The sequence below is a fragment of the Ranitomeya imitator genome, chromosome 2 (assembly GCF_032444005.1).
Source record: "Ranitomeya imitator isolate aRanImi1 chromosome 2, aRanImi1.pri, whole genome shotgun sequence".
NCBI lineage: Eukaryota > Metazoa > Chordata > Amphibia > Anura > Dendrobatidae > Ranitomeya > Ranitomeya imitator.
The window spans coordinates 63,144,115-63,171,060 of record NC_091283.1 but is presented as its reverse complement, the minus strand read 5'-3'; the positions used below and the strand labels follow the sequence as shown (position 1 = coordinate 63,171,060).

At 45.6% G+C, this 26,946-nt stretch overlaps 1 protein-coding gene across 2 annotated transcripts; it reads right to left on the bottom strand.

Annotated features, from left to right (window-relative positions):
* Positions 1–455: 455 nt before the first annotated feature.
* VAMP7 (vesicle associated membrane protein 7) lies at positions 456–25,232 on the bottom strand. Of its 2 annotated transcripts, XR_011317981.1 has the most exons (9): positions 25,113–25,232; positions 16,948–17,095; positions 15,457–15,514; positions 13,775–13,912; positions 10,789–10,879; positions 8,796–8,863; positions 7,429–7,521; positions 3,842–4,403; positions 456–3,681 (listed from the first exon to the last, which is right to left on the bottom strand). XR_011317981.1 is itself a non-coding variant. In XM_069746863.1 (8 exons), the coding sequence occupies exons 2-8, from the start codon at positions 17,091–17,093 to the stop codon at positions 4,338–4,340; spliced, it is 660 nt and encodes a 219-aa protein (XP_069602964.1). In that variant the 5' UTR covers positions 17,094–17,095; positions 25,113–25,232; the 3' UTR covers positions 3,737–4,337. The 2 variants fall into 2 exon arrangements, 1 of the variants encoding a protein (XP_069602964.1); XM_069746863.1 differs by lacking the exon at positions 456–3,681 and having other exon boundaries at positions 3,737–4,403.
* Between the last annotated feature and the right edge of the window lie 1,714 nt (positions 25,233–26,946).

The window sequence follows — 26,946 nt, the reverse complement described above, 5'->3', positions numbered from 1 at the left end:
ATTGTGATTGCAGCTCTGGAGTGTAATAAAGGCGGTAACTCCAGACCAATACACCGTCATATCCCAGCAGGTCACTGATCATTATAGTTTGAAGCTTCACCTGACTGTCACCATTTTCCATAGTATGCCCCGGTATTACAACGCAGGGGGCATGAGCAGGGTGTGCACCACTGACGGTCAACAGTGTGACTGCACCCTTAGGCTATGTGCACACGTTCAGGATTTCTTGCAGAAATTTCCTGTGCAAAACCGGACAATTTCTGCAAGAAATCCGCATGCTATTTTACCGTGTTTTTTGGCGGATTTTTCCGGAGGTTCCCAAAGCAATAATATAGTGGGAAATCCGCAAAATTAATGACCATGCTGCGTTTACCGCGATGCGTTTTTTTCATGGAAAAAAAAACACATGTGCACAAATTGCAGAATGTATTCTAAATGATGGGATGCATAATGTATGCGTTTTCACGTTTTTATATAAAAAAAAAACCCACGAAAAATCTGCAACGTGTGCACACAGCCTTAATGGGAGTGTTACAAAAAAAAAAAAAAACACAAAACATAATATTGGGGAATTGCCCTACTGTATAGTATACGTATGTAGGGAAAGCGTATACTTTGCTTTTGACCTCAATACTTTTGCCAATTGTCAGGCTATAGAAGGGCTGCAGTGATTTTTTTTTTTTTTTTGTAACTTTATTTTTAGCAATTTAAGATGTTTAACAATTACAAAATGCATACATAAAGCAAACAAACCATGAAAGGAGAGGGCTGTTCTAACAGAGAACATTGTAAAACAATCCAAATAAATCAACATTTCAATCCCAGCGGGGTAATCATCATCTGTAACCGGCCTAGCAGCAAACAAAACGGCCTCCGGGGGACAAAGGAAAGGAGAAAAAAAGAAAAAAAACAAACATTTCCAGCTAGAGTCGTCATCTTGCAGCTCTTTCTGGCACCACTGCCGCCATTACTGCGTCCACAGAGCGTGCATCATGGAGCGACAACTTCTGAAGCTACGAGACCCCTGGTGGTCAGTCAGGGCATTGCAGTCAGTCAATCTATGGGCCATGAAACCTGCAATCACTTGTCAGAATGTCCAAGCGGACGTAGTACCGGGTTTCACAATACAAACTGCCAACATTAAATAGATCTTAGTAATTATACCAGCCTCATAAGGTCCAAGAAAATCCATATCTGAATTGCTGTATAAGAGCGCAATCAGACGGCCGTATTACTCGCACGAAGATTGCGTCGCCGTCCTCCGACTGGCCATCGGCTCTCCTGTCCTGAGAGTGACAGTGTTTTTCTATGCAGGTGAGGTCAGGAGAGCCGATGGCCAGTCCTAGGATTGTGACCAGATCAATATTGACTGCGCCCTTATCCTAATAAGAGGAGCAGATGTGTCGAAATTACACCTGGAGCGCGAGCGAGCTGGCGTCATAAAATGCTCCTCTTATTATCAGGATTATACAAACATTGAGATACTGAGAAAATCAATAAGTACACTAGCCTCATCCAGTCTCAAGAGAGCAACTTAATATATGCGGTTTGGTAAAGTGGATGTGTTACCAGATTACACAACACAACCTGCATACATTATTAAATACATCACACAGTGAGCACAACGGCCTCATCCGGTCTAAGATCTATGTAATATATGCTGTGAAATCTAGTAACACATCCACTTAACCACACTGCATACAATATTAAATCGATCTTTTAAAAGCAGATGAGGCTGGTGTACTTACTAAAACTCCATATCCCACTGGCTGTATAATGCTGACAATAAGATGAACCTAGAGAGTAATTCTCGTCTGATCAGGATGATACAGCCATTCAGATATGGATTCTTAGCAAGTACACCATCCTCATATGGTCTAAACAGATCGATTTCATATTGTACACAGTGGATGTGTTACCAGATTTCACAATACAAACTGTATGCATTAAGACGACCTTAGGCCTGATAAGTTTGTTGTACTTACTAAGATAATCCATAGCTGACTGACCGTACGATCCGGATAATAAGATGAGCATTTTAGGAGTCTGGCTCGCTTACTGTTTAGGTCTAGCCTGGACTCCTGTTATTATCAGGAATACACAGACATTCAGATAAGGTTTTCGTAGTAAGTACACCAGCCTCATCAGATCCAAGAACTGTTTAATAATGTATGAACGTGTTAGAAAAGGTCAAATCTGGTGACATTTGATTTAAAATGTGTTCTCTGACATTTATTGATGTCTGTACCAGGACCCCCAACAATTAGCAGTACGGTGGGGCCTGATGGCTGCTGCGGCCCTTCATAATTTATCCAGGTGGGTACTGCAGCCCCACTTACCGGCATAGGTAACATTGCAGCAGCGGGCACAGACCAGGATACACCATCAATTACAAATCTTCAGATCGGGGGATGGGGGGGGGGGGGGAAGTTTTGTAAACTAGAAAAGTTGAAATGTGCAAAAAAAAAAACAAAACACAACGAGATAAAGCAAGATGGAGGCCGCGTAGTCTATATATCTGTTATATACAGGGTTACTTACAGCGATAAATCGTCTGAATAAAGCAGAACAACATCTGTACAGAATCTGAGGAGAACATGGGACAAGAGGTGAAGTCCGATAGCAACAAACCGGACCAAGAGTGGGAAGGGGGCATTGGGAGGCTTACTGCGGATTTCTAGTAACAAGATTGTGGATGGCCCAACCATGCCAGATTCAGGGCCTGTGACCATGGCACTGCAGACATGGAGGCACCATAATCACCTCAAGAAGAAAGGCCATGGTTTTCCAAAAATCTGTTAATGACGCCTCCCTACCACACAAGGGTCATTATTATAAAATGTGCACTGCATGGTACCCAAGGCGAGCGATTGGCCAACGTCTGCCCCCGTATAGAGGAGGTCTACCCAAGGCGAGCGAACGGCCGACGTCTGCCCCCCGTATAGAGGAGATCTACCCAAGGCGAGCGAACGGCCGATGTCTGCCCCCGTATAGAGGAGGTCTACCCAAGGCGAGCGAACGGCCGACGTCTGCCCCCGTATAGAGGAGGTCTACCCAAGGCGAGCGAACGGCCGACATCTGCCCCCCGTATAGAGGAGGTCTACCCAAGGCGGGCGAACGGCCGACATCTGCCCCCCGTATAGAGGAGGTCTACCCAAGGCGAGCGAACGGCCGACGTCTGCCCCCGTATAGAGGAGGTCTACCCAAGGCGAGCGAACGGCCGACATCTGCCCCCCGTATAGAGGAGGTCTACCCAAGGCGAGCGAACGGCCGACGTCTGCCCCCGTATAGAGGAGGTCTACCCAAGGCGAGCGAACGGCCGACATCTGCCCCCCGTATAGAGGAGGTCTACCCAAGGTGAGTGAATGGCCGACATCTGCCCCCGTATAGAGAAGGTCTACTTGTTGTGAATTGATTTGCAGGGCCCAGTCCATTGGCCATGTTGATCATGGACAGCATCCCTGCGAATCACCTCCTACCTCCCAGCATCCGCGGCTCTTCTTCTGATCATCCAGCAAGGATGACTTGGCAAAAGGTGGGCAGAGATGGGGATGCCATTGCTCCTGCCCGGTGGCCACTGGACCAGGTCCTACAAGTCAATTACCAGCTGCGTGCACGAGTCCTAGAATTTTTGGGTGATAACCAACGTGGAGGGGGTCGTCTTCCAGCGTTCCTGAATTCCTGGGGGGGGGGGGGGGGGAAAAAAAAAAATAAAAAAAAAAATAAAAATAAAAAATCGGTGTACAAACACAGGACTGACCATTTTACTTCTCAGACGTGGGAGGGAAGATGTGGCTGTAATCATTACCGGATGACCCGAGCACATGGACACATCATCCACCTTCACTTCACACTGGAGGCCGGAGGTGAGGAATAACTGGAGATGGAGCAAAGTGATAAGGTCATGGAAACAATAGTGGGTTTGCCCAATGAAGACTGAGGGGTGTGGATGGCATCAATATGGCGTAACAAGCATTGCCAGGGCAGCAAAAATTAAAAATGATGGAAACACTCGGCAAAAGGTTAAAACATGAATCCGTCCTATACATAGTATGCGAGGAAAGAAATGGTGTAATGCCAGAGACGACATGTCTCCCGTCACCACAGGTAGATGCCCGGCTGGACGGGACGGCGGGACCTATAAGGCATAGAGATACATTGTCCGGTATGGATGGAGGGACGACAGATCGAGGAGAACTTCCGACACCTCGGTGTCTGGGGAGGAAAAGGCTTTTCCATCAAGTCTCTTTTCTACAGGACGCTACGTGTGTGAACAGGTCGGACGCTACGTTCCACTTCCTGTTGATGGTCTTCATGCATCAGAGGAGATGGGGGGGTTACTTATTCACACAGGGCCATGTCAGCCCTCCACACACTGCCGACACAATGATATAGATGACGACCTGTGGGCGAGAAATGTGCAACTTACAGGATTAGAGCATCATGGTAGGGAAGAGGACACGTGGCGGCACAAAGTCCCCTAGTCACATTAGGGTACACTGGAGTTTAGCATTTTTTTTTTATCACCGTCTACCTAAAAATATCAGATCACAAGCTCTTATACAGGTCCTTCTCAAAAAATTAGCATATAGTGTTAAATTTCATTATTTACCATAATGTAATGATTACAATTAAACTTTCATATATTATAGATTCATTATCCACCAACTGAAATTTGTCAGGTCTTTTATTGTTTTAATACTGATGATTTTGGCATACAACTCCTGATAACCCAAAAAACCTGTCTCAATAAATTAGCATATTTCACCCATCCAATCAAATAAAAGTGTTTTTTAATAACAAACAAAAAAACCAACAAATAATAATGTTCAGTTATGCACTCAATACTTGGTCGGGAATCCTTTGGCAGAAATGACTGCTTCAATGCGGCGTGGCATGGAGGCAATCAGCCTGTGACACTGCTGAGATGTTATGGAGGCCCAGGATGCTTCAATAGCGGCCTTAAGCTCATCCAGAGTGTTGGGTCTTGCGTCTCTCAACTTTCTCTTCACAATATCCCACAGATTCTCTATGGGGTTCAGGTCAGGAGAGTTGGCAGGCCAATTGAGCACAGTAATACCATGGTCAGTAAACCATTTACCAGTGGTTTTGGCACTGTGAGCAGGTGCCAGGTCGTGCTGAAAAATGAAATCTTCATCTCCATAAAGCATTTCAGCCGATGGAAGCATGAAGTGCTCCAAAATCTCCTGATAGCTAGCTGCATTGACCCTGCCCTTGATGAAACACAGTGGACCAACACCAGCAGCTGACATGGCACCCCACACCATCACTGACTGTGGGTACTTGACACTGGACTTCAGGCATTTTGGCATTTCCTTCTCCCCAGTCTTCCTCCAGACTCTGGCACCTTGATTTCCGAATGACATGCAAAATTTGCTTTCATCAGAAAAAAGTACTTGGGACCACTTAGCAACAGTCCAGTGCTGCTTCTCTGTAGCCCAGGTCAGGCGCCTCTGCCGCTGTTTATGGTTCAAAAGTGGCTTTACCTGGGGAATGCGGCACCTGTAGCCCATTTCCTGCACACGCCTGTGCACGGTGGCTCTGGATGTTTCCACACCAGACTCAGTCCACTGCTTCCTCAGGTTCCCCAAGGTCTGGAATCGGTCCTTCTCCACAATCTTCCTCAGGGTCCGGTCTCCTCTTCTCGTTGTACAGCGTTTTCTGCCACATTGTTTCCTTCCAACAGACTTACCATTGAGGTGCCTTGATACAGCACTCTGGGAACAGCCTATTTGTTGAGAAATTTCTTTCTGGGTCTTACCCTCTTGCTTGAGGGTGTCAATGATGGCCTTCTTGACATCTGTCAGGTCGCTAGTCTTACCCATGATGGGGGTTTTGAGTAATGAACCAGGCAGGGAGTTTATAAAAGCCTCAGGTATCTTTTGCATGTGTTTAGAGTTAATTAGTTGATTCAGAAGATTAGGGTAATAGGTCGTTTAGAGAACCTTTTCTTGATATGCTAATTTATTGAGACAGGTTTTTTGGGTTATCAGGAGTTGTATGCCAAAATCATCAGTATTAAAACAATAAAAGACCTGACAAATTTCAGTTGGTGGATAATGAATCTATAATATATGAAAGTTTAATTGTAATCATTACATTATGGTAAATAATGAAATTTAACACTATATGCTAATTTTTTGAGAAGGACCTGTACTAGACTTCCTGTTCTGCACAGAAGTCTTTTCAGCAGTCATTATCCGCACAGACAGGATTGTACTAAATAAGAAACTTGTATAAACTATAGAGAACTGCGAATCAACCATTACCTATAGGTGATATCACAGCTCACCTCCTCCTGTACAATGACTGATAACACCTCTATATACAGTAGATAACACAGGATCCACCATTCACAATAGGCGATATCACAGCTCACCTCCTCCTCCTGTACAATGACTGATAACACCTCTATGTACAGTAGATATCGCCTATTGTGAATGGTGGATCCAGTGTTATTACAGCTTACCTCCTCCTCAATGCCTGATAACACTGCTATATACAGTAGATAACACAGAATCAACCATTACCTATAGGTGATGTCACAGCTCACCTCCTCCTGTACAATGGCTGATAACAGGATTCACCATAGGTGATGTCACAGCTCACCTCCTCCTGTACAATGACTGATAACACCTCTATATACAGTAGATAACACAGGATTCACAATTCACAATAGGTGATATTACAGCTCACCTCCTCCTCCTGTACAATGGCTGATAACATGATCCATTCATTATAGGATATGTCACAGCTCACCTCCTCCTATACAATGACTGACAACACCTCTATATACAGTAGATAACACAGGATCCACCATTCACAATAGGCGATATCACAGCTCACCTCCTCCTCCTGTACAATAACTGATAACACCTTTATGTACAGTAGATATCACCTATTGTGAATGGTGGATCCAGTGTTATTACAGCTTACCTCCTCCTCAATGCCTGATAACACTGCTATAGACAGTAGATAACACAGAATCCACCATTCACAATAGGTGATGTCACAGCTCACCTCCTCCTCCTGTACAATGACCAATAACACCTATATACAGTAGCTAACACAGTATACACAATGGGTGTTATCAACTCACCTCCTCACTCTCCCTCCACAATGGCTCATATCTGGATTAGAGCATGCTCAGATAACATTTCTACACAAACAAATGGGTTCCAAATCGGTCTATTGCTGCTAATGTCCATGTGAAGAACAGGAAGTAGAGGCCTTAGATCAGGCCTAGTGGTCCGTGTAAAAAATGCCAAATAAAGTTTAAAACTCCCTCCCTCCAAAGGGTCATGTTTTGGGGACATATTCCCTTGAAGGGAGTTTTTTTGGGGATTAGAAAATAACCTAAACATAAAAGGCATTCACAGGATAAAGGGATCGATCCTCGGCACTCACTATTGTCACGATCACAATAATGATGGTCAGCTTCAGATTCTTCATGCACATTGCCCTGGCGAGATTTCTGCTTGTGGTCTTAAAGGTCACAGACTGCAATGATAATTGAAGGGTTAAGAAGCGTGACAGATGGGGGGGGGGAATTTAAAAACAGACATTTTTCTTTACATTGTGCCCCAAGTGCTCTACATACAGATGGATGTGCTACACTACGCTGAGGATTTTTCAGCAGTTTCATTATCACCAGAGGCAGGGTTGCAAGAAAATATAACACTATGTTCACAATAGATCACATAGGATCCACCATTCAGAAAAAGTGGACCCCGACGATCGAACACCACCTATCTTCTGGATAGGCGATTACAGAGTGATTTTATGGATTTCAGTACGGCCACCATCTTGTCATAAATCCACCAGTAAAGTCTGGTGATTACAGACCCTGCCGTCCAATGAGCTCACTGACAGATTCTCTAGACACTCTTTCTGCAGTTCGCTACGTCATGTGATACATAGTCGCTGTAGAATTCTTAAATAGGTTAAAAAAAATGCCATTAAAAAAAAAATGTATCAAATAAAAGGGATTATTCACCTTTGTTTTTTTTTTTATTCTTAAATGTATATTTGGGGCCGAAATCGGTTTTGAAATTAGTTTGATTAAAAACTTAATCACTTGCACCATTACTTGCTGCAAAATAAGGTAACTGAGGACCCGTCAGTGAGCTCCTGCTCAGTCAGACAGGAGTGCTTGTGACTCTTGTCTGTCGTCTTCTGAGCTCCTGTACGGATTTATGACCACAACAAAGTTGAATGTGTAAAGAATCGAGGGGCCTATGAAAGCCAAACAGTGGAACATTTTAATTAAATCAAATAGCAAAAAATGATTTTTTAGCACCAAGCACATAAAAAAAAAATAATAAAATAAAAAAAAGAGAAGTGGATAACCCCCTTTAATAACAAACACCAAAAAGTTGTGGTTAGTGAATCATGTGAAATTATTTGTAAGAGGCTCCAGCAACAATGACTAAAAGAAGCCACTAGATGGCAGCGTTGGGGCACAAAGTGGGCATTTATACCACCATAAGGCCTGGTGTATGCCGTGGTCTGGATGATCTCGGACCGTGGGGTCAGAGGGTACAACATTGGGTGGGGGAGGGGACATGAGCGTATTGCAAAGCTGCTGCGGAGGCGCTGTGATGTCAGGGGTCAATACCTCATTCATTAGAGCAGTAGTTCTGAAGAGGAGGAATAACTACAGGTCCCAGCATGCGCTGAGGGACTGTGGTCTCACATGATGGAAAGCCTCCATGACAGTCACCGTTCCCGCCCCGGGCAGCGCAGACATTCTGGGATTTCCTGGCTGTACTTACCGAGTCCACAAGGTTCTCCGTCTTATCTATCAGTAACTCTAGCCGCTCTCCTCTTTGGGCTACGAGATCTGGAAACCGGAAAGGTGAAATACGTTAATAAGATCGGAGCGGAAAACACATTAAAATGTAATGACACATCCCGGCCACTACTGTTATGGCTGGCAATCAGGCAACACAGCGTGCAGTAATCAGCGCACATACAGAGATCTGGCAATAACCCAAAACAATAGGACGAGCTCTGAGACGTGGAATCTCTGTAGACTGCAGTACCTGATCTATCCTCACACAACTATAAGCAGCAGTGGATTGCGCCTATCAACTACCTATGCAACTCGGCACTGCCTGAGGAGCTGACTAGCCTGAAGATAGAAATACAAGCCTGACTTACCTCAGAGAAATACCCCAAAGGAATAGGCAGCCCCCCACATATAATGACTGTTAGCAAGATGAAAAGACAAACGTAGGAATGAAATAGATTCAGCAAAGTGAGGCCCGATATTCTAGACAGAGCGAGGATAGCAAAGAGAACTATGCAGTCTACAAAAAACCCTAAAACGAAAACCACGCAAAGGGGCAAAAAGACCCACCGTGCCGAACTAACAGCACGGCGGTGCACCCCTCTGCTTCTCAGAGCTTCCAGCAAAAGTTAATAGCAAGCTGGACAGAAAAAACAGAAAACAAACTAGAAGCACTTATCTAGCAGAGCAGCAGGCCCAAGGAAAGATGCAGTAGCTCAGATCCAACACTGGAACATTGACAAGGAGCAAGGAAGACAGACTCAGGTGGAGCTAAATAGCAAGGCAGCCAACGAGCTCACCAAAACACCTGAGGGAGGAAGCCCAGAGACTGCAATACCACTTGTGACCACAGAAGTGAATTCAGCCACAGAATTCACAACACACTACTGCAGAGGCAGCCATTAATCACTGCGGACACGGGCACCCCCTGATGATTACGGGGTGGGGGGGTTACACCTATAGTCCCCATTATCCTCCCCACTATACAGCCCGTATACAGTGCGCCATCGTATAGCGACAGAAGTTATCAGGAAGTGGCCCGTTGTTTAAAGGGAACCTGTCCCCTCCTTTTCCCCTACAGCTGCTGGTAGTCGGAGGCTTCGTGTATGCAGTGAACGCGCACAGATCAGAGCCGACGCCGAGGACGTGCACAGCCTCAGAGTGTGAGCCCCCCGTGGGATTCCCTGGAGAGGGTCGGGGCCATCAGTCGCACTGCGGGGGCACGACTACTGGACATCCAATGCCACCCACACGACTGGAAGCCCGGGATTTACATAGATGACAGTAAAGATTAAAGTCGCCTTTCTCCCCCCCCCCGCTTATATACTGGGAAGATTTTTAAAAAAATTAGCAATCCCCCCCCCATAAAACGATCCTTTTTAAAAAGGAATCTCAAAGGATCAACCCTCCTATTCAGTATATATAGACATGTAGATCAGAGGTTTACAGGTTTAGAACACAGTGGATTTCTCTGGAGTAACATCAAGGTTTCATTTGATTCAGCTTCCTTTGAACTACATGCTCATATAGGCGGCATGGAAAGATTTATCCTACTGACATACAAACACCAAAAAAAAAAAACACATTTAAACACAAACTTAAAGTTATTTTTCTGATGATCGGTTCCTTTGCACTCTGGCAATTTCCCCGTAGCTCTCCCTTAGCCGTCCTCCTGTGCGGAGGGCAGGTAGTAATAGATTTATTGATCGCCGTTCCTCCTGTCCTTTCTCTGGCTAGGAGCCGGACCACCACAAGTCACCTACACAATCGCAGCCTACGAGCCGCACGTGGCCCAGCATTGGGATAGTGACTTGTGGCCGCGCAGAAGACGCGGCTCGGAGAAGGGGAGAAGGACAGACCGAGAAATATAGGACTGCACGCATTTCACACACGACTATGGCAAAGGGATTAGCAGCATTAAAGAGACAACACAACGTTGGCATCATGTACGCCGCTTTCCTGTGCACGGTCTGTACCTATATTCCGGACCATAATGCCCTTCAGCTCGTCCACTTGGGCTTGTGTCTCCGCTACACGGTCTACGCTCTTGGTTTCGGAATGATGTTTCTAAAGAAAAAAGCGACAGGACACATTACACCCCATAACATCCAGCACGGCCATACTGGTCCCCGTCCGGCCGAGCCCCCCGCCTTCCCACTAATTATACATGTAATGTGCAGAAATCAGAAAAGGCAGCAGCCGCACTGTAGAGCTTTAGTAATGGCTCCTGGTGAGGCTTTTTTCCTGCTATGTTTTTTTCTCCAGTAGATCAAATTATTGCATAACCTTTATCTGGGGAACGGGCAGACAACCATTACATGTTCACAACACACACCAATATTTACATCCCGTCCATGTAAGCCCACCTAATCCAACAGAAAATCCCGAAATCCCCCTAAAATTCAATATAACCTGCACCCCTTTCTGGATTGTGGTATTCTCCCATAAACATCAGGACTGTTTGTAGGTATTTAAAGTTAATCTGTCAGTAGGTTTTTGCTATGTAATCTGACAGCAGCCTGATGTAGGGACAGAGACCCCGATTCCAGCGATGTGTCACTTTAAGTTACTGGGTGCAGCAGTTAGGATACAATCACGGTTTTCTTTGCTGCAGATCTAGCAGAGCTCGGAATGCTGAGCTGTGTATAACTCCGCCCACACCGCTGATTGGAGGAATACAAAGCTGCCAATCAGCAGTGGGGACGGGGATGGACCAGGAGGCATGGGACATCTAGTCCTGTAGTGATAATCTCCTGCTGATAAAACACAGATTTTATTGAAACAGCAAAACACAGCCTAGTAAGTGACACATTGCTGGAATCAGGGTCTCTGTCCCTTCATCAGTTTACATAGGAAAAACCTGGAGACAGATTGAGCCTTTGTTAGGTCCCAAGTCCTCCTGTGACTGTGTGCATGTATTAGACTAAGAAATTGCCTGTTAGTTTGCAGCCAGACAATATTCTAGTATGCGTTACTACACTAACACAAATTGTGCCATGGAAAGGAACATTGTTAGGCCATGTTCACACGTTCCTGATTTCCCTGCTGTTTTTTCTGCACTAAAAACCGCAGCTCTTGGTAGAAAACGCAGGTCTTTTTTTTGGTGCGTTTTTTGATGCGTTTTTTTATGCAGTTTTCTATGCAGAGTGTGTGTTTTCTAGGAAGTTTTTTAGGGTTAAAATGGCTGAAAATACCCTACCCCTAACCCTACCCTTAGTGGAAAAAAAAAAAAATTCTTAATTTTTTTATTGTCCCTACCTATGGGGGTGACAATGGGGGGGGGGGGGGGGGGGGAGAAGTCATTTACTATTTTTTTTATTTTGATCACTGAGATATAACCTCTCTCAGTGATCAAAATGCACTTTGGAACGAATCTGCCGGCAGAGTCGGCGGGCGTACTGCGCATGCGCCCGCCATTTTGCAAGATGTCGGCGCCCAGGGAGAAGACGGACGGACGGACACCGGGAGGCCGGGAAAGTATAAGGGGGGGAGATGAGGGCACGGGGGGGGGGGGGGGGGGGGGCATCCACACTGCAGCGATTCTGCACCACAAACCGCAGAGAACCCGCAGATATATTTTTTTCATCTGCGGGTTTTACTGCGGGTTTGACCTCACAATGGAGGTCTATGGGTGCAGAACCGCTGCAGTTCCGCAAAAAGAAGTGACATGGTACTTCTTTTTTACCGCGGCTATTCAGCGCGGCTTTTTTTGCGATTTTCCGCAATGTGGGCACAGCAGTTCCTGTTTTCCATAGGGTACATTGTAATGTACCCTGCATGGAAAACAGCTGCGGACCCACAGCGGGAAAATCGCGGCGGTTCCGCATTAAAAAAAAGGATGGTGTGAACATGGCCTTACAGAAGAGCCACCCTGCCTGATCAGTCGCTCCTCACCCCTTCATCAAAGGGTCTTCCCTGCCCCCACCAGAGCCAGCTGAGCGCCCCCTGTACACAGTGGACTTAGCTCCTGAACCTGCGCCATACACGCACGCCCACCATACATGTATGGGAAAAAAACTAGAGGAATTACTGCACTCCAAAATGGGGGCATTGGAAAATACATCTCCTGCACAAACCCCCCCCCCAAAAAAAAAAAACTAGCCCCTATACAGGTACTGTAAGTTGGCAGAAAAACAAACAAACCACATTATGGCTCTGGAATGCAATGTTGTAAAAACAAATTCCTACAGCTTTTAACCCATTAAATACCTATGGAATAAGGAAGTACAGCCGACAGTTGTCTGTATCATGGTTCTGTACAGAGGAAGTGTTTAATATTGCTTAACTAACAATTCCTAGTTATACATGGGGTATGGTGTCTGCTGAAGGTAACTGCTAGTGATGAGCGAGCTTGCTGGGCTAAGGTGTTATCTAAGCATGCTCGAGTACCAATAGTGTGTTTTATGCTCGAGTCCCCGCGGCTGCATGTCTCATGGCTGTTAGACAGCAGCAACTTATGCAAGGATTGCTCGTTTCTTAAGCAATCCCTGCATGTGCTGCAGCTGCTGAACAGCCATGAGACATTCTGACACAAACATAAAACACACTTAGTACGTGAGCATGCGCAGATAACACCTCATCCGAGAACGTTCACTCATCACTATCAGTATTGCTGCCATTACTGCAGCCAGGAATTAGGCTATATTATGGATTTGCTAGTTAGGAGATTCCCCTCACTACTGTAGAAAACGAGGGGCCTTTTTAGCCCAAAACAGTGAAGTCCTGATTATATATCCAGTGAAAGCAAAGAGCCAGCCTGAGTCTCCAGCGTGGAGCAATGACGGCCGGTGTGTGCAGTGCGGGGTCACACGTGAGTGGCTTCTACAGATTGCGATCATTCAGGCTCCCGTGAGCTCAGAGGTAAAGGCGATAAAGCTCCCCGTAGCCCCAGGTCCACGTTTGCTCATGTCGCAGATTCACCGTTCCACATCCTGCAAGTCTGAACGCGGCCCATTTACTAACCAGCTGTGCAGCGAGGACGCTGGAGAACTCGCTGTTCATGGCGTAGGGGAGCGCGGTCTGCGCCCTGGAGCCGTACGTGGTCTGAAACCTCTTCTTTACTTCATTCAAGAAATTAAAGGCCCGGGAGCGCTCGAAATCCTGAACCGGACAAATATTCATTAAATTATATTATAGCATAGAAATACAATATTTTAACAACCAAATTTTAGTTTTTTTTCCTGTTCGAAAAACCATACCTTTATTTTTTCCACAATTAATATAAATAACCATATATTTATATATCTCCATAAAGGAGGACTTTTTTGCAAAAATTCAAGAATTATATTTTCATAGATCACACGTCTATGGACAAAGATACCAAATGTGCTTATTTTTTTAATTTATTGATGGGAGAAAAAAAAATAATTTGAATTTCAAAACTTAACACTATTATTTACTTCTCCCAGGAGAATTGAACCTGAGAACGTTTGATTGCTTGTACTATATATCGTGATACTTGAGTTCTGCAGCACGTCTCTCCTCCAGACGCACCAGGATGTTGGCAATATGGACCCTTCATCGGGCTCCTGGCTGCCAAAGAAACACATAAGTGTGGGGCTGAAAGGTGTCGGAGCAAATGGCTCCCTTCTGACAGCGGCATTTGAGTGGCGCCGCTTTAATTGACAGGAGCATTTACATGGGCAGTTCAAGCTCTGATCGTTGCTGTAGGAGGCAGGTGCTGGCTGTGTAAGGGTGGTTTCACACTTGCGTTTTTGTCTGCAGCGTTTTTTGCACAAAAAACGCATGCGTTTTTTTCCCTATATTTAACATTGAAAACGCATGCGTTTTTTTGTGTACGCGTTTGGTCGCGTTTTTACTGCATGCGTTCATTTTCAAAAATGCAACTTGTAGTATTTTTGAGAGGCGTTTGGGGGTCAAAAAACACGTTGGAGTCAATGGGAACGCATGCGTTTTTTTGTGCATGCGTTTGCATGCCTTAAAATCACATGCGTTTTTAAAAAAAAAAAAAAAAACACACTGATAAACCACCCCACACCATAAAATTGATAAAGGGATCCTACCCCTAACCCTACCCCTAATCCCTTTAGGGTTAGGGGTAGGATCCCTTTAGGGTTAGGGGTAGGGTTAGGATCCCTTTAGGGTTAGGGGTAGGGTTAGGATCCCTACCCCTAACCCTAGCTCTTTCTGTTTATAGTGGGTTTTTTACTTTATTTTGATGATTGGCAGCTGTCACACATTTATCCGCATGCGTTTAAAAAACGCAAACGCATGAAAAAACGCATGTAAATGTGTCAAAACGCCGCGTTGTTTTCACCACATGCAAAAACGCATGCGTGAAAAAAAACGCAGCGTTTGCACGCGTTTACATGCGTTTTTTCACCATGCGTTTTTTTTTTTTTTTAAAACGCATGCGTTTTGAAACGCAAGTGTGAAACCAGCCTAACACAGCTGTCACCCCACATGTAGACATCAGGCTCAGTTCCTCAGTTCGCTCCTTAAGGCTACATCTGACCATTCCTGTCAGCTCTGGCCGCTGCCATTAGTCACAGGTGCTGGCTGTATAAACACAGCTGGCACCTGTCCCCCCCCCCCCCAGATTTACTATACGGAGCCGCACAGAAGAGGCTCGTCATGCTCACTGTGGATCTAGAAGGTTAACGTCCCTTTTGGAAAGTACTCACGTCATCGGTGATGCAAAGGTAGATAATTCGGTCTTGACAGATGTAATGGAACAGATAACTGTTGGAAAAGGGGAAAAAAAAAAAAAAAAAAGTTTACAAACTTGTCCAAACAAGTAACTATACAAATGGCGCACAGCGCTGAGGACTCCGTCAATCATCCATGAAATCTTCATCTTGTTTTCATTATGGTCGGTTGTATGCTTTATTTTTTTTTATACCCGCATGAACCATGTAATCCATGACTAAAAAAAAATCCCCTCCCCCTCCATTTGTTCTTTGCCTGCAGGGCCAATTACAGAGGGCAATGATCAGGAATCGGATGGGTCTGATGAGGACCACCACATGTATTGAAGCAGCCAAGCATTTGTTTAGGGAGGTAACATTTCCTTGAACATACAAAGGTTGAGCGGCTCTATTCCACAAAAGGTATATAGTGATTGCGCAGATATAAAGTAGTCATCTTCAAGAGGAATTGTCACCATTTTAGACCTGCTGAGGCTGGTGTACTTACTTTGAAAATCCATGTCAGAAAGGCTCTATAATTCTCATAACATGTTCATCCTGATGCAGCTTTTCTGACAGTTTGCAAAGCAAAAGTACACCATCCCATCAGGGCTGAGAGATCTCTAAAATAACTTATGCAGTTTGTATGGTGATAGATTTGCTTATAAATAATGATAAATAATTCAGGCTCCTACGATTCTCTCCCAGTAATATAGGCTGGATGAGAACGGTATCTAGGGTGCTGTGGTGTTCATTAGCTCATATCGGAACAGCTTCTATCCTGCACTTATTTATATCTACATGTGCCTTCCTTCAGGCAGTTTTCTCTGCCCTCACCGAGCCTGTACAGGCTTTCTTCCCTGTCCACTCTTGAGATCTATATACAAGTACATCCTGCTGCCATCTCTAACACAGAAGGGAGCAAGGAGTCATCAGAAGCGCCCACAGATTTATATTATTGAAGACCACTCAGGCGGATAAAGACCCAACAGACCTGCGACAGAAATAACATTGTAGTAAATTTTTTATGAAGCCTACTTCAGGTTACTTAACTTTGCATTTAGGAGGAGGAATAAATAGTAGTAATAATAATAATAATATGAAAGTGCTCAGCAAGCCCAGCTTAGCTGCATTGTCAGTTGGGAGTCTAAGGTGGTCTGAATTCATCCTCACAGGTCATATCCACATAAATTAATGCAATTAATCTGGAATTTGGAGTTTGTAAATTCTTCTGTTCTGAAAGCCACCTACTGCTACCCTCAGAGGTGATGCATAAATGAGCGGCATATATACGGCAGCCCCCTCCTCGGTCACCAGCATCGAGGGGGATTGTACGATAGACTCTGGGACTCAGTCGGTACCAACGTACGCACCACTTGGTGTCCAGTAGATCTCTGCCATTTTGCCAGTGACCGTTCTCCATGTAAAACATAAGTATTGATCACAACATCCATAGGGAATGCCTGGTCACATACTATGGGATCTCACCTGCCATGAGAGTAGGTCAGTTTGTTGTTTTCCGATGGGATCTTGGCCAGGATCTGCTCCGTCACCTCCAGGAAGTTTCCTCCGCACCAGGCATGTTTTGCCAATATGGTGGTTCCCCTCGCAACGACAGCGAACAGGATGGCCATATCTGCAAAGAAGAGAGCGGACATGTCAGAGACCGGTCTGCAGGGGCGGCAAGCTCTGCGCCATGTCACTCGTTACGTAGAGTCGGCTTCTCCAACATCAAGGGCCGATTATCTGCTGGAAGAGGGAAACCGTCAGCTCGGATCCTTCTAGTCTACATCTCCTACCGCTCCTTCATGACAGCGTACAGACGGCAAACCAAGGAACAAAGATCTGAGGGTAACACAAGGGAACATCAGCCATAATATGGTCTCTAATCTTGTCTATGTCACTCACCGCTGATGAGGGTTGGACGATTTGTTGCCCAACATCGATAATTGGGCCCAACCACCAGCTGCCCATATAGTTCACGTTGCTGAACACTCCTTTGGACAACTTGTACCTCTTCTGACCCATTTATACACACTCCTCTAACCAAGAGCCTTCATGTGTTTTTAATGGGGAGAGCAGAGTAATGCGCTGCCAAACGCCTCTGACAGAGGCAAAAAATAAAAATGGTCGGGCATGCAGCTCGATATGCCTGATCCCTCACATCATCTGTTCAGGAGAATCGGAAGGTTCAACTGACCGAACGTATATAGTGACCTTAACGTGTCCATAATTATTATTGCATGCTCCACACACATAAAACTCATTTCTGAAATCCTTGTTAGTGAAAATCAGCAGATGGGACATCTTTGCTTCTGGCCATCAAAGCATGCTGGGAATTGTAGTGTTGGAACAGCTGAAGAGCCACAGGTAGGAGACTACTGAGCTAGAGAAATCTCACACAAATAATGGTCGTCTTTTTCCGTGTATTGTGGTTTCACGTCAGCAAGATTCAGCAGGCGTTCTGATACTTGAGGCACCTTGTACTTTGCCAAGTAAATCTGTAATACCGGGAAACCGTGGGGACGGTGTAAACAGAAGGTGGAAAACCCCTGAAATCATAAAGGGCGACAGAGGGCGGCCCGGCTCCCCCTTTTAGAATGACCTGAATGTTTTTAGCCTAAAGGCACATGGTTGGTGAGGCCTTGTTACAGGTATTAAATTCGGGCCCAAGAGCTTTATATTACAAATCTAACTGAAAAAGATGAAATAACAAAAGAAAAAAATTCCACTTGATAAAGCAAAATAATAGATGGAGGAAGCCCCTAGCGGAGCCCAGACCGCGCCAGAAATAAGGGGTATAGTCAGAGACTCCCTCTGACGCAGAAACCATAGGACTCCCCCGTGTAAAACACAATGGCTTCCCTCCGACAAGATCACGAGTAAATGACTGTTTTGCCTCCAATTCTTCACGGCCCGTTAGACGGCGATTGTTACAAGTCTGTAATCCACTAATGAGTGTAATTACTATGCCAGACGACAGAATATATTACCAGGCCCTGGAACTAGGAATAATCAACTGCTGCTCTGCAGCCAAGATAAGGAGCAGGAGTTCTTATTCAATTTCCGATAATCCAGAACTTCTGATAGTCCGCCACGATTTTTTTTTTTTTTTTTAGAGGATTATTGTCTATTTGGCTCAAATTCACCACCACAACCATGGAGTGCAGTTTATTGTTGCAAATACGGAGACAAAAACACAATGATTTTGTGAAATATTCCAGGTGCTAACCCTACATCCCACATCAGAGGAGAACTTATGAAGACAATCATTTACAATATAGAAGGGGTCCCTTTGAACAAAATCTATATTTTTTTTTTAATACAAATTTTATAGTATATTGATTAAAAAAAATTGGCTCCCGGTTTCTGTATTTCAGCCTTGTACAAAAACCTATCGTTCTGGATTGAAGCTTCTAGAGGGTCTGAACACTTTGGACTAACCCTTCTTCGAAGCCCCACCGAAATAACCCCAGCGTCTCTCGGAGAAGCCCTTTAGACTGATCAGTGGGGGAACCAGTTCTCCAGGAAATCAATATCAAAGCCGCATTTCCTCGCCCCAGATGTAAGACCGTGGATTCGATGAATGCACTTTCCGCGGGCTATGGTTAGAAAGATGATATGATCAGTCTGAGTTCAGAGCTCGCGGATAATTGCCGGCCATTTATCAGGAGAGGAGGGCGCAGAGTTTCCTCGCTGACATTTTGATTTAGGAAAATGCGCTTAATTTCTTCCATTACAGAGGAAGCGAAACGTTACGGCAGGTGGATCAGGAGATCCGATAGTCATTAATAGGAATGATGCCATCATCCGCGTACTGAGGCTCATAAACCCGGTGAGGGAAGGCGAGCGGACGCCACCGGTCCGGGGATCACCCTTATTAATGTGTGGAGTCACCCGGACATTATAGGATAATGGCGGCTCATTATAGGACGTCCGTGCAGGATACAGGGGTGTGCCCTTCGCCTAAACGATCAGTGATCGACTAAAGTCATCTTTAAACAATTTTTCAGGTTTCTTTTCCCTGGCAAAACTTGAAAAATTGCAGAAAACAAAATGTTTTATACAACTTACCACCGATCGGTAGATTTTCCGGTTGGCCGTTATCCTATTTACACAGACAGATGGCGGTATCGATGAACACTGTGTAGTATCGCGTTCTGTGCACACAGGCGGACACTTCTTGGCAGTGAGTCCTGTTTACACAGGACAGTGTGGCACCGAGGACGATGACCCTTCGTGCTCCACAAATGATCATTTCACCAGATGAACGAGCGTTTTGCTTGTTCAGTGGGTGATCAGCGTGAGACAGCCGGGTTAGAAATGCTAAAGAGGGTGCATGCACGAGGGCCAAAGTTCGGTGCAATCTGGATGGTCAGACTCAACCCCCGGCAGAGCCATTTACTATAATGAGGCAGACAGTCGTTTGGTACGACCATGTCAAACTTCTTAGGTGGTCACAAAAGTGTATCTACCATACTATTGTGTTCAACGGCCGTAAGGGGTACAAAGCAACTATCTCTCCTAGCACATGGCCCCGAAGATACACCCAACCTAGTTTTTAAGGGGTTCACACTGAAGCTCTGAAGAGAACCATAAGTGTGATCACCACCATCATGACCACCACCCTATGAGATGACCATACTCAGATGAGCAGCAGTAGTCAAATTTGCCGATTTCTGAAGGACCGGCCAGCCATCCGACTGTATGATGGTGCCCGACCTCCGAACACAAAATGTCCAGGGAAGAAAGGATCGGGAATTTTCATAGGATTATATTTCAATCTGACCGATCCTTTGTTCTACTTGAAGGATCCCATTTACCAAGGCTGCAAGACAATGTTAAATGAGTCATGAGTAAATCTGCCTAGTGCAGTCGGAACGCGTCGACTGGGTCATGTCGACCATGTCAATTTTTCTTCCGCATGCACTATATTTTCTTTGGAAAAAGAAAAATCCAGTCCTGTTGAGCCAGTCTCCAATTTTTTTTCTATTTTCCAAGACAACGTACCATATCGCCAGGGTCATGTCATACAAGGGGTCTGAGAAGATCATGATGATCCCCAGGGCAAAACTGCAAAGTTTCGTTGAGATCTGGAGTCCAATAGGCATTACCACGGTCTTAGGCCATGTTCACATGTACAGTATTTTACATCAGTATTTCTACGCCAAAACCAGGAGCGGGAAAAAAAAACAACAAAAAAACCCCAGGAAATTGAATTTAGAGGTATAATAGAAACACGTCACCACTTCTGCATTTATCACCCACTCCTGGTTTTGGCTTACAAATACTGATGTAAAATACTGACCAAATACTGAACGTGTGAACGTGGCCTGAAGTTCAGTTCCTCCATAAGAAGGCTGCTATCCCAGCCGCTGAGTACAGGGACAGTGGTTCCTCTATCTACTGAGCTAGCTGACAACGCGTTTCACATTTGTGCCGGAACTGCTGATTATTTCAGCTTCCTCCACCAAACCACAGCGTTAGACAGCCCAGAATTCTAGGTTTCAGCCTCCTTTATGGTCGCTGGACTTTCACACAACTTGACCTCATTTGATGGTTAATATTCTACATGGATAATCAGTAAATCACAAAGTGTAAAAAATTACCAGTGACAAATCCCTCCCATCGTCCCTCCACCCCTAACCGTGCCGAGGAGATGCGCGCCTGTCGCCTACTTATGATAATTCACATTTGTTAGAAGAGTCAATAAACCAATCACCGGTGATCTTTTAGTAAAGCTATCATGTAAGTGTACAATTTCTCTACAGCTCCCCCACAGGAGAAATGAGGCATTACACACTGCCAACTCAAAATCAATGTGTTGTGTGCTATGCAGGAGAGGGCTAGTCCTCCAGAACAAGAGACGATCTTTTTTTTAGCTGGGAATAATGTCCTGCTGTATCAATTTAGAACTTTACCAAGCGTGCAGCCACAATCTGATCACTCATGGTGAGCAAATGGTTGCCAGATATTGCCTCATAATTATGAGGCCATGGCCGCAGAATAGCGAGAGGTGACTTTAGCTGCCTCATGACTGAAAGCAGGCGGATCATGGGAGGAAATGAGTTCATTTTCTCCCAGTAGCCGCACTTACAATGCTTCTGGTCACTGTACTTAAACAGTATCTACCTGCAAATTAACCCTATATCTGCAGCTAAAAAGCACATTCCAAGTGTGACAAACAATAATAGACCCCAAAGGTTAACAACCCTTTTAATGATGCAGCTGTATGAATGCAAAACTGATTGCAATAACACATCCCTTTATTATGGGCCATACGGCAGAACACAAGTCTCTATAGAAAACATACAAGTCACCTCACTGCTTTCACTTTTCATTGGACTTTACCATCTGCTATGACCCCGTTGTGCAATGTGTCCCTCTGTGGCTGCCAGACCCTGGCCACAGGCCAAACCTGCAGTATCCCAGCATTGTGCTCCGGGGTGCGACACAATGAGTCCACTAGACGACCACAGCCATCACGTCTACGTCATTCTCCAATATACATCTATTCCTGCTAGCGATAGACGTGCGGAGATCAGCGGCTGTCAAACACGCAATGTGCCGCTCATCTCCCTAGGGATAATGCTCCCCAATAAAACACCCCTCGGGTCTAATGATCACTAAACCAGGGGAAAACAACCTGCAGTACATCCGCCATTATAACACTACAACTCCCAGCATGGAGTAGTCCAAACTGTCATCATACTACAACTCCCAGCATGCCTTAACAGTCTGAGCCGTCCAATCTTTTGGGAAATTACAACTCCCAGAATACCCCGACAGGCTCCTGCTTTAGAGCAATATTAAAAAAAAAAAAAAAAAAAAAAAAGGGTCAGGCGCAACCTTAAAGGAGTTGTCCAAGTTTTAAAGGGTTTTTTCAGCATTGGCTATATCAACACTTTGCTCCCTGCGGCTGCAGCTCGATGCTCCATCTTTCCATGTTTTGTATGAAAGACGACAAACTCTTAAAGAAAATGTCAACCTGTGCAAACAAATCAGATCACATTGTTCCATATCCGGCAGATGCCGAGAATGAAACAATAGACACAGCCGGCATTCAGTGTAACAGCAGCGACCAGAACTTGCTCTGATCGCTGCTGTCAATCACTGCCAGTGGCATTTACATGGACTGGCTGTGATGGTGGGACGCTGACGGGTCACTCCATAGAACAACTCTTCCTCTAAAGACTGCAGTACTGACCAGGCTGAAGTTGGTTTCTTATTTGTTCATATATATATATATATATATATATATATATATATATATATATATATATATATATATATATATATATATATATATATATATATATATATATATATATATACTTAACGAAAAAAAAAAATATAAGCATCACAATAATAACATACAATGCAGCCAGGTGCCCTGATGTGAATACACTTAGCTACAAAAATTATAAAACTGGCACAAAAAAGGGCATCAAAGTGGGCACCGACAGGCGTTAATGAAAAGGTTAAATGACTTTGGGCCACTGATATCACGCTGAAGACATGTAGAACAATGAGCCCCACATCAAAGCAAGGTCTCTCCAGCATGGCCCAAATGCCTTCTGGGCATCAGAACTGGCATCAAAGTGGGCAGACAACTGATGCCAGTTCTGATGCCCAGAACCCATTTGGGCCAGGCTACAGGGACCTGGGTTTGATGCAGAGCATCACTATCTGTGTATTCATAGTGTGAGATCAGTGGCCCAAAGTCATTTAACCCCCTTAAAAACACCAGTTACTTATTCAAATGGCCAAAATCGACTGCCCACTTTGATGCCAGTTCTGATGCCCAGAACCACTTAGGGCCAGGCTGGGGAGACCTTGCTTCTTTGATGTGGGGCGCCCTGTTCTATATGTCTTCAGTGTGATATCAGTGGCCCAAAGTCATTTAACCCTTTCATTAACGCCTTCAGGTGCCCATTTTGATGCCCATTTGTGCCAGTTTTATAATTTTTGTAGCTGTTAAGTGTATTCACACCAGGGCACCTCACTGCATTGTATGTTATTATTGTGATGATTTTTTTTTGTTGAATCTGTAAAAAAAAAAAAAAAAAAGAAAAAATTGCTGAAGAAACCAACTTCAGCCTTGTGCAGTACTGTGGTGTTAGATCGTATAAATGATGAAATGAGAATATTCTCAAGTCCCCCAAGTGGAGTAAAAAAAAAAAAAGAAAAAAGGGGGAGGTGCGCTTTGGGAATAACCAGCTCCATAGCCAGAAAAGTCAAAAAGTGTAATTACGGGTCAGATATATTATGATATGTTTTTACATTTTTTATAAATTATTTTTAACCACTGAAATACAAAACAAAAACCTATAAGGGTATGTGAACACGTAGTTGGAATCTCTGCAGATTTTTACACACCTGTTTTGAGAAATCCGCAGGTAAAAAAAAAAAAACAAAACACTTGTGTTTTACCTGCGGATTTTATGCAGTTTTTGTGCGGATTCCACCTGCGGTTTTACACCTGCCGATTCCTATTATGGAACAGGTGTAAACCGCTGCAGAATAAACAATGCTATGTTTCCGCGCGTTTTTTTCCGCAGCATGTGCACTGCAGATTTTGTTTTCCATAGGTTTATATGGTACTGTAAACTCAGGGAAAACCGCTGCGGATCCGCAGTAAAATCCGCAACATGTGCACATAGCCTCAGAGTTTGGTATCACTGCAGTCAGTCTTATCTGGAGAATCATGTCATCAGGTCATTTGTTACTGCACAATGAATGCTGCTAAAAAACAAACCACAATGATGGAATAGTGTTTTTTTCCCCCACTTGAGGGCCACAGACCGCAGCACGGGGGCCACAGACCGCAGCACGGGGGCCACAGACCGCAGCACGGGGGCCACAGACCGCAGCACGGGGGCCACAGACCGCAGCACGGGGGCACAGCCCAGCAGTACATAATAAAACCCGCCAGCACTGGGGAAATATCACTGATGCAATCTCCTGATTATTTCAAAACTCCCTCCTGAGCAGCGCTCACATGACACAGTGCTGCTGTCCGCACCAACAGAGCCCCCGCCACCACATTCCCACCGTCTGCCCCCCCGCCACATTCCCACCACCTGCCCCCCCACCGCCACCACATTCCCACCGTCTGCCCCCTCACCGCCACCACATTCGCACCGTCTGACCCGCCACCGCATTCCCACCGTCTGCCCCCCCACCGCCACCGCATTCCCACCGTCACCACATTCCCACCGTCTGCCCCCCACCGTCACCACATTCCCACCGTCACCACATTCCCACCGTCACCACATTCCCACCGTCACCACATTCCCACCGTCTGCCCCCCCACCACCTCCACATTCCCACCACCTCCACATTCCCACCGTCTGCCCCCCACCACCTCCACATTCCCACCACCTCCACATTCCCACCGTCTGCCCCCCACCACCTCCACATTCCCACCGTCTTCCCCCCCACCACCACATTCCCACCGTCTGCCCCCCCACCGCCACCACATTCCCACCGTCTGCCCCCCACCACCACATTCCCACCGTCTGCCCCCCACCACCACATTCCCACCGTCTGCCCCCCCACCGCCACCACATTCCCACCGTCTGCCCCCCACCACCACATTCCCACCGTCTGCCCCCCACACAATGGTGTGAGCCGTCCCCCCCGCCCCATACCTGCAATGGCTCAGGCTGTGCGGTGCAGATACACACAGGGCGTTATTACATGCCAGCACTCTCCAGCTGCTTCCGCCTTGCACTGAGCACAGATCACGCTCACTTCCGCAGGTGACTCTTTGTCACAGCGCGGCATCATGGGAAATGTAGTTGCGTCCGCTGATTACGCACAGCGTGCGCGCCCCCTGCCGGTGAGCCGTGTATCTGCAGCGCATTTATACAGCAGCGCTGCACAGAGGAACACAACCTGGACTTAAAGGGGAACTCCTCAGTGACGGAAGGAGCCAAAGATGTGCCCGGGCCTCATGACTGCTGGGTCTGATCATTTTCAGGTCTGGTGATCCTTAGGGTGTGTGCACACAGTGCTTTTTTGCAGAAATTAGTTTTTGCAGGAAAAACGCTGTGTACATTTTCTAGTTTACTCTTTTTTTAATGTATTTTTTGATGCATTCAATAAGGCTACATTCACATTTGCGTTGCGTCAGGCGCAGCCACGGCGACGCATGAGTCATGCGCCCCTATATTTAACATGGGGGGCGCATGGACATGCGTAGTGTTGCGTTTTGTGACGCATGCGTTTTTTTTGCGCAAGCGTCCGGGCGCAGAGGACGCAGCAAGTTGCATTTTTTTTGCGCTATAAAAATGAACGCATGCGTCATAAAACTCGTTTTGCTGCGTTTTGCATGCGTTTTGCGTGCGTTGTGCATTGCGTCGCCGATGCGTCGCCCAACAACGCAAATGTGAACGTAGCCTAAGATGGACAAAAAAGCATCATAGATGTTGAAATAATGGACACGCTGCTGGTTAAAAGAAAAAAGCACCTCGACTCAAAAGACGCGAGGAAAAAAAACCCTCACTGTGTGAAGGAGATTGTGGAACCCTCACTTGTTGCTGTTTGCTTTATTCTGCATGAAAATGCCGGGGACAAAAGCTGCATGTGAACACGGGGAGAGGTGGGAGATCCGGGGAGAGGTGGGAGATCCGGGGAGAGGTGGGAGATCCGGGGAGAGGTGGGAGATCCGACACCGGAAAACACCAATTCTGGAGTCTTCTTGTAATTTTACATCAGCGCTGAATGTGCTCCGGGGTTTTACTTCATTTTGGACGGTGAAAATCAGAGACGGAATCACATTTGTATTTGTAAATGCTTTTATTACATTGCTTTTCATTTTCCTTTCCGTTCTCCTGAGGGTCTGGAGCCGATTATGATCTTTTAATCGCCTGTACTATGTACTGCAGAGCTTCAGTGTCGGGCCCAAGCCGGTGACACAGACTGTCCGCGGGACCCCGACCTCAACCGTCAGTCTCAGGTACGACTGTGAGGCCGCTAAAGGGTTATACAGGGAGAGTATACAGGGATAGTGTACAGGGATAGTATACAGGGATAGTGTACAGGGATAGTGTACAGAGATAGTGTACAGGGATAGTGTACAGGGATAGTGTACAGAGATAGTGTACAGGGATAGTGTACAGGGAGAGTATACAGGGATAGTGTACAGGGAGAGTATACAGGGATAGTATACAGGGAGAGTATACAGGGATAGTGTACAGGGATAGTGTACAGGGATAGTATACAGGGATAGTGTACAGGGAGAGTATACAGGGATAGTGTACAGGGATAGTGTACAGGGATAGTACACAGGGATAGTGTACAGAGATAGTATACAGGGATAGTGTACAGGGAGAGTATACAGGGATAGTGTACAGGGATAGTACACAGGGATAGTGTACGGAGATAGTGTACAGGGATAGTGTACAGGGATAGTGTACAGGGATAGTATACAGGGATAGTACACAGGGATAGTGTACAGGGATAGTGTACAGGGATAGTGTA